This window comes from Nomascus leucogenys, chromosome 21 (genome assembly GCF_006542625.1).
Source record: "Nomascus leucogenys isolate Asia chromosome 21, Asia_NLE_v1, whole genome shotgun sequence".
Classification (NCBI taxonomy): domain Eukaryota; kingdom Metazoa; phylum Chordata; class Mammalia; order Primates; family Hylobatidae; genus Nomascus; species Nomascus leucogenys.
This window is the reverse complement of record NC_044401.1, coordinates 77935042-77949478: the sequence shown is the minus strand read 5'-3', so window position 1 is coordinate 77949478 and position 14437 is coordinate 77935042. Positions and strand designations below refer to the sequence as shown.

Genomic DNA, 14437 nt, shown 5'->3' with positions numbered 1-14437 from the left:
ATTATCATGTTTTCTGAGATAACGAGATCCATGTGATTCAGTTTAATAGGTCATAGCTCAGCATATACTCAGTCACCAACAAACATTTTCTAGAAAAATCACTGGTTTTATCTGTAAAAAAAAAAAAATACGGCATCTTTCCTATTCTTTTTGCTTTACTTGAAATTAATTGGTCATTTTTCTCAAACCTTAAGAAAACCAAGATGATCACAAATTTTCTACTTTTTCTCATTCATTTAAATGCTGCACTAAATACTAAAATATATTAAATGTGAGTTGATTGAAGCTGGCCTCTCCCTGCTGCTCACGCCTCAAAGATGTGGGTTGCTGATTGAGGTGCAAGTGAGTCATATGCAGAGTTTGAAGGATCTGGTTGCCTCCAACAAGGTATGCGGAGCCTATAAGATCTCTCCAAACTAGAATCATCTAGCATGCTGCTAAGAAAGTTTTGAATTGTCCTAGAAACCCTATTAGAGAAAGAGAAGGACACTTTTCTATTTTGACAGCAAAAATGCAAAAACAGTCATCCTAAGAATTGAGGAAGTTTACAGTAAATATCAAAGTCAAATATTTTAATATGAATTCTTTATATTTCCTTCTACATAGTTCTCTGAAGATCTTGTGTTTGTTTCTGTTTTCGTTTTGAGAAATGAACAGACGTGTGTCCGAAGCTGCTAGTTGGGGAAGAAACACTTACCCAGAATGCTTCATGTTTTGAGGCTTATCCATTCGGACAGCAAGTTTGATTTTGAGATCTTGGTCGGGGCAGTTTTTGGAGACTGTCATTTTGTGCCACTCTGACTGTTTGGGGCTGTTCGGGGTGGGATGGAGAATAACCTGTAGGGGAAAAAGGACAAGCAGCTAGAAAAGAGAAGCGCCATGATGTTTTTATTGATTAGAAACTTTGATTCTGAGTAGTGGAGTGACTTGAACAATTCCCACTGTGGAGCAGCCATGCCTGGGGATAGAAACACATTCTTTTGATCCTTCCTGGCTAATTTTGTAAAAGTAAAGATTTCTGTAATTCTATATTGGTTCTGTCATGAAAATCATGATTTCTGTGATTCTGCTTTGACTTTTCTAATGTTCAGACGTACTAAACAAACCCAAAATGGAGAATATTGTCCACACATTATTCTCTACATCTTTGTATAAGAAGATGGATGCATAAAAGGAAGAAATATGCTTATGTATTAGAGAGCCCTTTTAGTCCACTCTTTCTCTCCATTCTTTAGGATTTCTTTCACTTTTCAAGAGGAGAAATTCCTCAAGGCCCCCAGGGGAAAATGGAAGGAACCTTATTAGATGGATGAGAAATTTGAGACTCAGGGAAGGAAAGGGACTTGCTTGGAGTTACACCTTTCAACCTGATTTCACCTGGCCTGGAAGTCTTATCACACAACATCCAACTTTGCCCTGGCATGGAGGAAAGCACACATGACTTGAAGAAGGATCATTTCTTAGGAAATGCCTTTCACCAGTGTGCTTCAGAGATGGCAGTTTGATTTGGTCTTCTGCATCCATTCTTATTGTCTGGAATTCTGAGAGTGAAACAGGAAGTGAGTAACTCACTAAATCCACTTTTTCACTTTGTGATCACAGAGTTCTCAGGAGCCACATGGGATCTGGGGAATATGCATTTAGGGAGGAATTGAATATTTGGAAAATCCTTGAAACTAAGGGAACACGAACTAAATATAGGCACAACAAAAGCTGGGCTTGCTAAGATTTGCTTCTGTGATGGCAGCATGCCCTGGTTTGTGGCACGTTGTTGTGGCTGTTTTCAAAGTATTTATTTTCTCTAGGTACAGGGATGGCAGGCCCCTTTCCTGGGCTTCTTTCACCTCTGGAGGTGGCCGTGAGGGGCTCAGGGTCTCACGGGTGGACACTCTGGCCTTCTAGATGATGTATCAGCTTCACTAGTCATGCAAGCTTGGCCCATGCTTGAAGGGTAGACACATATGGCTTCCTGTGTGATTGTGAAACAAGACTGCTGAGAGGAGGAGGAGGAGGCCATGGCAGAAAAAAAAAATCAGCCCACTTAGATGTGCTTCATTTATGCTGATTTCTCAGCCCTTCTCTTTCTGGGCCTGACCCTTTTTCTTCATTAAGTTCCCTGTCTCTGATGAAATACACATTGTTGCTAACCACAAATTTCAAGTCTTTCCAAAGTTTTATGACATGATTGAAATACAGAAAAGCCTGATTTTTCAGAACAGAGGCTGTCAATGTTTTTCGATCATGCCCTATTTTAGTACAATGTTTTTGAGCAATTAGCCCAGTATCTGTATGTTAACATTTTATATTACATAAGTTTACTTTGTATTAGTATATTACCTTATCACATATATCATAAAATATACACAAATCAAAGATGGGCTAAAGATTTAAAAATCTACATTTTGGAATAACTTGCTAATTGTGGTGGCTGCGGTATTATTAGCTATCTTTAAGATACCACATCTTTTTAGGACAAGGTATATTGTTGATGACATTGGTTATAAATCCATAGTTTGAGTTGTCTTCTAAATAATTTCATCATGTCTTGACTGACATCTTGTCCCATCTGATTACATTGGCATTGTTTTTATCTCATGATATGAGTGACAGAGTGTTTGCCAGTAGGTCAGGTGTTGGCTCCACCATGTTCTTGTTTGCCAGGCTTGCATTGCTAGTACTACCTCCTAATCAGAGCTTTTGTGCAGTTATCTTCTGAGGTCACTTGTTTATTTTGTAAAGGTTGATTTCGTTAGAGCTCCAGCATAAAATGTATAAATTCACTTAACTGGCACCACAGAACTACAACATGTCACAGGACAGATGCTGGGAGGAACTGAGTGAGATAGGGCACTGCTGGCTTGTGGAGACCTCTCCCTTTTCTCCGGGAACTGCCTGTTCTTACACGTCACCCTGTGTCATGTGCCACATCCCGAGGCCTGACACTTTGTGGGAGCTGCTGATCTCAGTGAAGCTGACCCTCCACCCTGAGCTGGTCTGGCCTAACAGAGGTAGGGGTGAGATGTGCTGGGAAGCCAGAAAGGGAGGTGCTAGTAAGAGACACCCCATCCAGGGCCAGAACCGCAGTAAGTAAGAAAGGCCCTGGGCTTCTGTCTGCTCCTGCCTGTTTGGCAAAATCACAGAGGGAGCAGTGCTCTGGGCACCCGGAGCTCATTAACAGGCCTTTCGCCATATGGATTCTGGGCGTGCTTCCCACTGGCAATATGGTGTCCATTCGTGACGCAATAGCCGCAGCTCATTACCGGCTGTGCCACAAAGACTTCTTCCCCCGTGCAACTGCTTGCTGGGGAGACCTCTTTGCCAGGGTGGATGGAGAGATGAAGTGACCACAGCTCTCTTCTGTCTTTGCCCCCACACTGCCATGCGTCTGACAGGCTGATGACTCATTTGTATGTGTCAGTACTGCTGAATTATGAGGGTCCTTCTGGGTGCACATGAGTCCCAAGCAGACCAGACACCTCATCTGGACATTCCAGGCTGCTAATCAAGCACTTTGTCAATTCAGCCGAGGACCATGTGTGCTGTGCTTTGATGTGGGGATGCTGATGTGGCCGCCACGACCCACCCCCTGAAGTAGCTGCACTCCAGCCAGCCGTGGCTTCTCCTAGTTGCCTGGGCACACAGGCAGGGCCTGCTAGGCGGCTGCTTTACCCTCAGCCTTTACCTGACGGATCCCCTCCTCGACTTAGCCTATATCTCTCTCAGTACCTCTTGCATACCCCAGGAAAGAATCCCTGCCCCTCAGACTGGATGACCAGATTCTGCCTTCTTGCTAGGTGCTTCATTTCCAGGTGTGTTTTTTTTGTTTTTTTTTTTTCCTAGTGGAAGACTTCCCACATTGCACTGTAATTTCTGTTTTTATGTCTGTGTCCCTTATGCTTTGTGAGGTTAAGGGTTTTTACCTGTCATTATTCCTATTTGCTCTGTACACAGCACAAATGATTGGACACAGCAGGCCTACAATCCTATAATATTGCAGGGTTGGGAAGGATGCAGGAAAACAGGCACTCTCTTATGCCTTTTGTGGAAGGATCAATTGGTGCATGCACTTTAGGGGACAATTTGGCAGTATCTGTCAAATTTCAAATTTCAGTCAGCAAAATATTTTTTGAAAATTTATTCTATAGATATCCACAAATATACAAAGAAATGAATTCAAGGCTATTCACTGAAGCATTGTTTATATAGCCAAAGATGAAATAATCTAAAAATTCATCCATAGAGGATTTATTAAATAAAATATACCTACATAATGGAATATAATGTAGCTATGTAAAAAGGAGACAGGTCAGTCTAGGGTCATATGAAAACTAATCACCACATATAATGATTTCAGGCACCATGTAGAGAAGTGTGTATATAGTAGCTTCCAATTGTGCTTTTTTTAAAAGAGGGGGAATATATACATATGTGCTTATGTATGCTACGTTTGTAGATGCAGAGACTATTCGGCGGAAGGATAACAATAAACTGAAAACAAAATCTTTCTCTGGGAAGGGATACTAGGGTGAGATAGAAGAGAAAAATCACTTTTCACTATATATCAATTTTAACTTGTTTTCACAATGTGCAGGAATTTTTTTAATTAAAAAGGTTATTAAAAACAAAACATAACCCTAAAGAAACAAACCAAAAAGTGGTTGAATGAATAAATGTAACACCAGGATTCTAAACATGGGTCTGCTAAGTGTGGGAAGAATTAGAGCATAGAAACACCCTCTCGTGAGGTCCAAGTGTGGCTTCACTGCACTCTTAGGTCACCCAGCTGCTGCCCATGAAGAAGCTGCCAGCAGAGGGTATCCAGCCAGCACAAGGGCCAGGCAGGCCAGCTCCACTGCAACTGGCAGAAAGTTTCTTTGGCACAAAGGAGGGGCAAACTAGCATCTGGGGGGATGTATGAGGGGCCTGAAGAAGAGAATGAATCATTATGAAATGAGTGTGTGTGGGGCTGTGGCAAGCCCATGGTCTTCACCACCACAGCAGAGCCCAGGGTTTTATTTTTGTGTATGGACAACATAGTGTAGTGCAAACAGCCCTGGAGATGAGGCAACATGATTCCTGAAGTAACTGAACCCTCTGGGCCTCAGCATGCTCTTCTGTACAAGAGAGGTGATGACTGTGGCTGCCTCAGTAGGGTTGTCTTGAGAGAGCACTGAGGGGCTGTGCACAAAGTCTTTGGGACAGTGGCCTGGCCCATGCATGGGCCCCTGACTGGCTGGATGGCTCTGGAGAAGTCTCCTGCTTTCTATGGGAGCAAGTTTTCTCATCTATAAAACAAAGGATTTCAATAAGTCAGTGGCCTTAACTTTTCTGAGTAGAAATGGCTTTGAGAAGTCGGTGAATGCTTTGGTAGCCAGTCCGGAAAAATGCATACAGGCCCAGGCACAAACACATTTGTAAACTATTTCCAGGCTGGGTGCAGTAGCTCATGCCTGTAATCCTAGCACTTTGGGAGGCCGAGGCTGGCGGATCACTTCAGGTTAGCAGTTCAGACCAACCTGACCAACATGGTAAAACCCTGTCTCTACTAAAAATACAAAAATTAGCCAGATGTGGTGGTATGCACCTGTAATCCCAGCTACTTGGGAGGCTGAGGCATGAGAATCACATGAACCTGGGAGGTGGAGGTTGCAGCAAGCCAAGATCATGCCACTGTACTCCAGCTTGGGCAACAGAGAGAGACTCCAGCTAAAAAAAAAAAAAAAAAAAAAAAAAAAAAAAAAAAAATTCCAGGGCATCCTGGATCCTGGGTCTTTGGAGACTCATTGTGGACCCAGGTTGAGCATCCTGGGCTGGTCAGTTACACTTGTTCCTTCTAACACTAATATTCAGGGTCTCTGAGACTCAGGATTCTTAACATCTGCCTTCTTGGAAAAGGAGAAATTTGAAGAAAAATGAAAGGCAGGATAATTCCTCCACTCTATGTGTGTCTCTCTTTCCCTAGGGACAGAAATGAGTATTGTTTCTCAAAGAAAACAGCTAAACCTTGTCTTTTCTTTCATCATCCCCTCTCCTCCCACTTTACTGGGTAGGGACACTGTTTTTTGTTTTTGCTGTTAGCTTTATTTACTTTTTGTTTTTCCTCCACCTGTGGTCTATGCTGTAGTAATATGACTCCAGGTTGATTCTGTAGATGAAAGCCAGATTGGAAAAATGGGTGAAAGAAAGGAAGGAAAAAAGGAAGCACAGGAGATGAATTCCTGCTGGCATTGTTAGGTGTGTGTGCCTGTGCGCTTGTCTGGGGTGGTCTCTCATTATGCTATAGCTGTTATATCAGAGGCTCAGAGAGATTCTCTGGGCTGAGATCATGTAGCTTTCAGGAGTGATTATACATTAAACCAGAATGAAATAAAATTTATATTTATTTATTTATTTATTTTATTATTATTATTTTTGAGACAGAGTTTCACTCCTGTTGCTCAGGCTGGAGTGCAACGGAGCGATCTCGGCTCACTGCAACTTCTGCCTCCCGGGTTCAAGTGATTCTCCTGCCTCAGCCTCCTGAGTAGCTAGAATTACAGGTGCCTGCCACCATGCCCGGCTAATTTTTTTGGTATTTTTAGTAGAGATGGGGTTTCACCATCTCATTGGCCAGGCTGGTCTCGAACTCCTGACCTCAGGTGATCCGCCCGCCTCAGCCTCCTAACGTGCTGGGATTACAGGCGCGAGCCACAGCGCCTGGCTGAAATAAAATTTATTGAAAGTCTATGTGTTGGGCTCTGGGTATAAGGTAGTAAACAAAATAGTTTAGGTTTCTATCTCCATGGAGATTTTACAGTCCAGTGGGGCAGACAGAAGCCTGAATGTCTGTCAATTCTGTTTCTTTCTCTCATTGGTGATCACTTTAGTAGTGTATATGAACAAGGAGCTGAGATAGCAAATGAAGGGGACTGAGCTGTCAGGAAAGGACTCTCCAAGGAGGTGGCATTTATGCAGAGAAGGCATTTATGCTTTTTGAAGGGTTGGGAGGTGGGGAGACGACAACAGATAGAAAGTCCCCTGAGGAGAGAGAGAATTTGGTATATATGAGGGATTGAAATTTGGCCAATGATGCTGGGGTATAGTAGGCGGGGAGGAATGTGGCAGCAGATGGGGGTGAAGAGGTGAGCAGAAGCCAAATTAAACGAGTTCAGATTTTACCATAAGCAGGTGGGGTTACTGGCAAAATCAACTTGTGAAAATATTACTGGCTTCTTGGTGCAGAGTCAATGGTTCAGATGCAAACAGAAATTTCACTATTATCTCAGTGGTTTTCAAGGGGGTTGGTACCACCTCTCAGGGATGTCTCAGAAATTTTAATGATGTTTTGATTGACAAAATAATTGGTGCCAGTCCCTGTTGGCATTGAGTGGGTGGGTCCAGGGATGCTAAACATCCTGCAAGGAATGAGATGATGCTCCCTAGTGAGGCATCTTCCTGCATCCCATCTGACTTTTGAATATTCCCATGGGATATTGGTGGAGGTGAAAAAATCTGTTTATAATGAACTACGTGGACATCTTAACTCTTGTCTTACATTTCAAATCAAAGTCTTTTTGGCACATTTCTAAGGAAATCAAGGAAACTTTACAAGTATTGCTTAACATGTCAGTAAATCGGTTTACTGATGCTCAGGCTTAGGAGTCACCAGTACGGCATACCTCCACACCCCACAGTGGATTTTGTAGCTGTCACCTTCACAGTGACGCTTCATATGGGAGCAAGCAAAGCACTCCTCTATTAGATCTTTGAGTATGTACATGTTGAGGTTTTTTATTATTAATTTACTTCCTTTCATTTCTCTCTTATGTCATTGTGTTGACTTTAACATTGTCAGGTGGGTAGGCAGTTAAATCATCTAAGAATTCCACTTTAAGACAGTAAAAGACATTACAAATCTTAACTCTAAAGGATGTTTGGGTCTGATAGTATTGAGAACTCCTGCTCTATCTCCTGTAGGGCACATTCTTGTTAGCCCAGCTTTGTAGAAGAGAATCTGAGGCTCAGAGAGGTTGAGGGAACTTGCTTAAGGTCACCTAGCCAATGTAGAGTAGAGTCCAGGATTTAAAGTTCAAAACTGAGCCTCTCAGCACTTGGCACTGCTGCCTCTTGGTGACCTGTGCACTGGAGACCTAGCTGGGGAAATCTTCTCTCTGGAGTTCCCCTTGGGATGGGAAGTGCTTACCCGCCCGAGCTCCTTGTCCTCCAAGGCCAGGACGCCTGTGCTCTCTGTGAACAGCTTCACCTTCACAGCTGGCAGTGCGTGGGTTGTGGAGAAGTCACCCTGGGTGCCCCAGCTGCAGACAGAATCAAAGAGGTCATTGTAGACATATCTGCCTTGATGAGTCTAAACTATTCCATTGTTCCCAGGTCAGGTGAATGCAGGGTTAACCCAAGGCAGCATTAGCTGTCACATCCTCTTCTCCTCCCCTTCAAAGCTGCCAGAGTAACAAAAGTGTTAATTAACTTGTTAGGCAAATGCAAGACAGATGCTCAGAAAGTTGCCATGGTCTTCACACAGCACTATAAGGAATGACTTGAAATTAGCATAAACTCATGTTGGTGAGAACTTGTTCCCATGCATTTGCTGTATCTACAAACTATTCCAGGGAAATCACTAATATTTCATTGCATCCTTTGACTTCCTCATTCGTGGAAACTGCAGTTGTAGATCTTGGGATGGAGCTTCATTTGGTTCAAGCCAACACCTGACTTTCAAATGAGACTTCAGCAGTAGTGGTGGGGAGGTGGGGAGCCCCATTTTCATTGGCATTCAAACATGAGTTGAATAGGGAGATTATGGAGCTCCACCCTGTTAAGGTCGAAGAGAGATTGGAAGGGAGAAGGATGAGGGTGTGGAAAATGCCATTCCCTGCTCACAGTTTGTGGATATCTGAGTCTCAGTTTTCCACACACGGGAGCCTGGCTTACCCAAAATCTGGGTAGAGCACCAGGTATGGCTCACATGAGCCCTTGATGTGCCCTTCAAATGCAGCCTCTTCATACACTCATTATTATTCTTACAGAGAATTCATCTCTATCCATTCTGTGCCTGCAAGCAGAGCGATCTTCCAGAAGTGTTAACTGGATTGCATTGAGCCCCAGGTCCATGGCAACTGTTCCATTGCACTCAGGGGGCAATCTGGACCCCTACCTATGGACTGCCATTCATCTGCTCCAATCTCACAAGCCTCCTGACTCTGCCATCTCAGGCCTGTTACATGTATGGTTCTTCTGTTGGCAATGTTTCTCCCCACCCATTCACTGGGCTACCTCTTTGGAGCTCAGCTTAAAACCACTGTCCCTTGATCTCCCAATCTAAACTGGGTTCTGGTATTAACCTCTCTTTAGCATACTATTTAATTTTGCATCTTAGCAATCACTGGATTTAAATTATTGATTTGTGTCATTGTTTTATAGCAGAATCCCCTAATATTCTGTAAGCTCCATGAGCACAGAGACTGTGTTTTTATGTTGCATACCCAGAACTTAGCACAGTGCTGGACATATAGAAGGAACTTAACAAATATTGGTTGAATAAATGAATGATGCCAAATATAATGTCTTTTACAGAACTAGAAAACAGCATAGATACAATTTCATTTAGAGAAGTTTTTCATTTTACCTTATACAATGACCAACTTCCATACTTTAAAATGCTCATTATGATTTTTAATGGTTCTATAATATTACATTTTCTATATGTACCATAATTTATTTAGCCATTGTTCTATTATTGAAATAGAATTGAACATTAATTTGTTTTGTTTTTTGAGGTGGGGGTCTGACTCTGTTGTCCAAGCTGGTCTTGAACTCCCGGGCTCAAGCAATCCTTCCACCTCAGTCTCCTGAGTAGCTAGGAGTTAGGTATTAATTTTTGATTTCATCTCTGATTGTTTCCTTGGGATACAGACCTAGCTAGGAGATCATTTCTTCTTTCATCAACAAAAATTTAGAGATCTTACACTGTTGCAAGAGCTGTGCTCCTCAATGCACACTTTCAAGGCTTGAGATGCCTGTTCCCAAAATGCTTTCCACAAAGGCAGTGACTATCCTGCCACCATTTGGGAATGAGAATGCAAATCACAGGGCTTCCTTCTTGCTTGTTCTGAGTATCATTATTTACTTTTTCTTCTGGCCTATTTTATCATTGTTGTTCTCATGGATATTTTCTTGACTACTAGTGGGCTTGAACATTTTACCCTGTTTGTTGGCTGTTTGTATTCTTCTTTTGTAAATTATGGAAAACTGCGTCCTAGTCTCAGTGTTGCCTCCAATCAAATAAATCCTATTAGCTCAGAGACACAGGGAATCTAGTGAGAGTTGACAAAAGACGACCAGAAAAATTGAGATGAGGGGAAACCAGAACCATGGGGATCTCAGTGCATGAAACCACTGAGAAAGCACAACAGTCATAGTAGAGACAGAACATGGAGGAGGCCATGAGTTAGGACAAAAAGTGACAGGTTTCAAACACATCAGCAAAACGTCTGAGGTACAGATAGAAGTTCCTAAGTGGTTGTCAGCAACTGCAGCAACACCCCGAGATAGGGAAACCTTTGTCTTAGCAATGGCAAAGGTTTTGAACAAGATATCTTTAGTTCAAATCCTGGCTTAGTCACTTGCAAACTATGAAATTTGGGGCAAGGAATTAATGTCCCTGTCAATTTCCTCAGCTATAAAATAAGCTAATTTCACAGACTAGTTGTAAAGAACAAACAGCTGCAAGTTTGGAACAGGTTGAGAACCCAACAAATTTTGGCTACTTTCCCTTCCCAAGGTAAGGAGATGTATTCTAGTAATAGTGATTACTGCTTATCTATTTATATTTATTTATTTAATGATTAGATGACATGTAATAATCATACATATTTATAGGTATGATGGTTAATACTGAGTGTCAACTTGATTGGATTGAAGGATACAAAGTACTAATCCTGGGTGTGTCTGTGTGGATGTTGCCAAAAGAGATTAATATTTGAGTCAGTGGGCTGGGGAAGGCAGATCCACCCTTAATCTGGTGGGCACAATCTAATCAGCTTCCAGTGAATACAAAGCAGGCAGAAAAACGTGAAGAGGAAGGACTGGCCTAGCCTCCCAGCAGCCTACATCTTTCTCCCATGCTGGATGCTTCTTGCCCTCAAACATCGGACTCCAAGTTCTTCAGCTTTGGGACTCAGACTGGCTCTTCTTGCTCCTCAGCTTGCAGACAGCCTATTGTGGGACCTTGTGATGGTGTAAGTTAATACTTAATAAACTCCCCTTTTTATATATATGTGTATATACACACACACACACACGCACACACATATCCTGTTAGTTTTGTCCCTCTGGAGAACCCTAATACAATGGGGTACAGAGTGCTATTTTTTTTTTTTTTTGACAGAGTCTTGCTCTGTTGCCCAGGCTGGAGTGCAGTGGTGTGATCTTGGCTCACTGCAACCTCTGCCTCCCGGGTACAATTGATTCTCCTGCCTCAGCCTCCCAAGTAGCTGGGATTACAGGTGCCTGCCACCGTGCCCAGCTAATTTTTTTGTATTTTTAGTAGAGACGGGGTTTCACCATGTTAGCCAGGCTGGTTGTGAACTCCTAACCTCAAGTGATCCACTCACCTTGGCCTCCCAAAGTGCTAGGATTACAGGCATAAGCCACCACACCTGGCCCAGAGTGCTATTTTGCTACATGTATACAATGTGCAATAATCAAGTCAGAGTAATAAGCATATCCATCACCTCAAATATTTATCATTTTTTGTATGTGTTGGGAACATTCAAAATCCTCTCTACTATTTGAAAATATGCTATTAATTATTGTTAACGATATTCACCCTGTAGTACTATAGAACACTAGAAATCACTCCCCTTATCTTGCTGTACTTTTGTATCCTTTGTGGCTTCTACCCAACACATATTTATCAAGCACTTACTAAGTAACTGACCCTGTGTAAAGGAAGCAAGATTGACACTGCCCTTTCTACTACACAGATGAATGGTAACATAGCTATTATCATTGCCATTTCACAGATGAGAAAACTGAGGAGACACTCAAAGATCTTGCCTATTTTATTCCAGGGAATTATGACCAAGTTGGACCAGAACCCAAAATCTCATTTTAAAGCTATTGCTGCTATTATTGTAAAAATTATCAGTAATAAGCATTATTAGTGATTAGCAACACTGGCAAAAAATGTGACCATTAATTTACTTATGATTAAGTGTACTATTAATCTCTTTGCATGGCTGGGTGTGGGGCCTCACTCCTGTAATCCTCGTGCTTTTGGAGGCCAGGAATTTGAGAGTAGCCTGGGCAACATAGAAAGACCCAGGCTTTTTATTTTTTCTCCAAAAAAACAAAGTAAAATAATTAGCTGCACATGGTGGTGCATGCCTGAAGTCCTAGCTACTTGGGAGGCCGAGGCCTAAAGATCACTTTGACCCCAGGACTTTGAGGTTACAGTGAGCTATGATCACGCCACTGTACTCCAGCTTGGGTGACAGAGCGAGACCTTGTCTCTAAAAGAAAATAAATAAAAATAAAATAAAAGACACCTCTTTGGGCATTCATTATACTTGGTCATGGGGATGAGAAAGATTTCTGCTGGAAACCAAAAGAGTTCTGAAATGAGAAGCTTTAACACTAAGCCACAAAGAGAACTTGAGCCCAGTGTCCTGGAGATACCCCACTGTGTGTTTCCATGCTACTGTCCTCAGTGTGGATGGATTTCCTGGCATGTTCAGTGGGTACCAACCCAGGATGCCTGAACCCCTGCTGCTACCCAAAGATGCGCAGCTCATAAGGCATGTAACAAGAGTCTGACTGTGGGGCAGTCAGTGCTTCCGAGAACCCATCAGCTGGACGGAATTCAGGCCGCTGGAGGCTGCCCTGACAACCCCCACCCTATTGGAGACTGAGTTGCTTTTCCCTTCCACCAGGCCTGCAGCTGTGCTTCCCACCATGACCCTTGGCTCACCTCAAGCTGTCAGGTCACTAAGGAATCCCAGTTTAACTATTTAACTATCAGATTTCAAAATGGTAACCTGGTCCAGTGAAGCAGGCCAAAAGAGAAGTTCTCTCATCTAATCAGGATTGGCTGTGTAATTTTCAAGGCCCAGTGCAAATAAAAAATGCAGATCTCCTTCTTAAAAAAGCAACAAACTCCAACACTCCAAAACAAAACACACACACAAAGTGCCATTCAAGGTACTAAAATATAAAGCATTTTCATTTCCTTGAGTATTTCCTCTGCCCAAATCCACACTCCATTGTTCCATGGGATGTCACAAACACAAGCTCGAAGATAAAATTATTAAGAATTTCCAGATGGCAACAAAAGAGCATTAAATCAAATGGGGGTGCCTTCTTAATGCAGGAGCTGTGCAGCTATACAGGTCACATGCCCCTCAAGCTGGCTCGGATCCAATGCCACCCCAGTCTGGTTAGCCTGGACTGAGGAGTGGGTGTTGGCTGACGCTGGCTGTTGACATGAAACTTTTGGTCTTAGCCACAGTCATTGGATTCTGTGAAAATTCTGGCCTCTTTTTGTCAATGCTTCCTACTCTTAGGAGAATCAAGAAGGTTTAAATATTTGCACCCTTCCTTATCTTCCCTTCCCCTGTAGGAAAAAATGTCATGAAAAATATTCATTCTTTGTCCTTTTCTAGCCATGGAGAGATCTGGCTATATTTGTAATAGAAATAGCTAATATTTATTCAGATTACTATGTGCTAGGCACAAATTCCTATCTCAAAAGTGTGACACGGCCACACATGCATTTGATCATTTGAAAGCCTCTTGGACATTCTGTGAAATGCCTACAATTATCACCTCCAGAGTTATAAATGAGTCACAGAGAGGCTGGGTAACATGTTCAGGGGCACACACAGGGAGTAAACGGCAGTTAGACCTCAGAATTCAAACTCCTAATCAGGCCACCATGTTGCCTCCCTTGCTCATTCCATCATTCACTGCTTTATGTCTTGATTAAATCAACATGAGTTACCTCTGTAACTGAAAAGGAAAGTCCTGTTTCAAGACTGGTGGGACTTTGGGCCACTCTGGCTTTTTACTTCGAATTTCTTTCACGGGTTCAATATAATTCAGAAAGCACTATATCCCAGACAGACAAATTAGCCAGTGGAGGAAGCATCAAAAACCTTGGCCTTTTGGTGGGGCCACACACCCAAAAATGAATCTATTTTGTTCTCTGCCCATTTCTTTGCCCTTGCTGTGCAATTGATTGTGGCTATTAAGATGAATACCTCTTTAAAGTGTTCCAGAACTGAAATACAATTGCATTTTGATTTGAAAAGACCAGAGGTGAGGCCGGGCCTGGTGGCTCACGCTTGTAATCCCAGCACTTTGGGAGGCCGAGGCGGGCGGATCACGAGGTCAGGAGATCGAGACCACGGTGAAACCCCGTCTCTATTAAAAATACAAAAAA

General features: G+C 42.6%; 1 protein-coding gene across 19 annotated transcripts in view; it reads right to left on the bottom strand.

Moving 5' to 3' along the window:
* The window catches only part of CADPS (calcium dependent secretion activator), a 478648-nt gene that overhangs the window by 187994 nt on the left and 276217 nt on the right, over positions 1–14437 (bottom strand). For all 19 annotated transcript variants that reach the window (XM_030801932.1, XM_030801936.1, XM_030801937.1 and 16 more), the window contains exons 7-8: positions 8183–8294; positions 698–837 (exon numbers count right to left, since the gene is read on the bottom strand). In XM_030801932.1, the coding sequence (XP_030657792.1) occupies positions 698–837; positions 8183–8294 (252 nt within the window). The remainder of the gene's footprint in view (positions 1–697; positions 838–8182; positions 8295–14437) is intronic.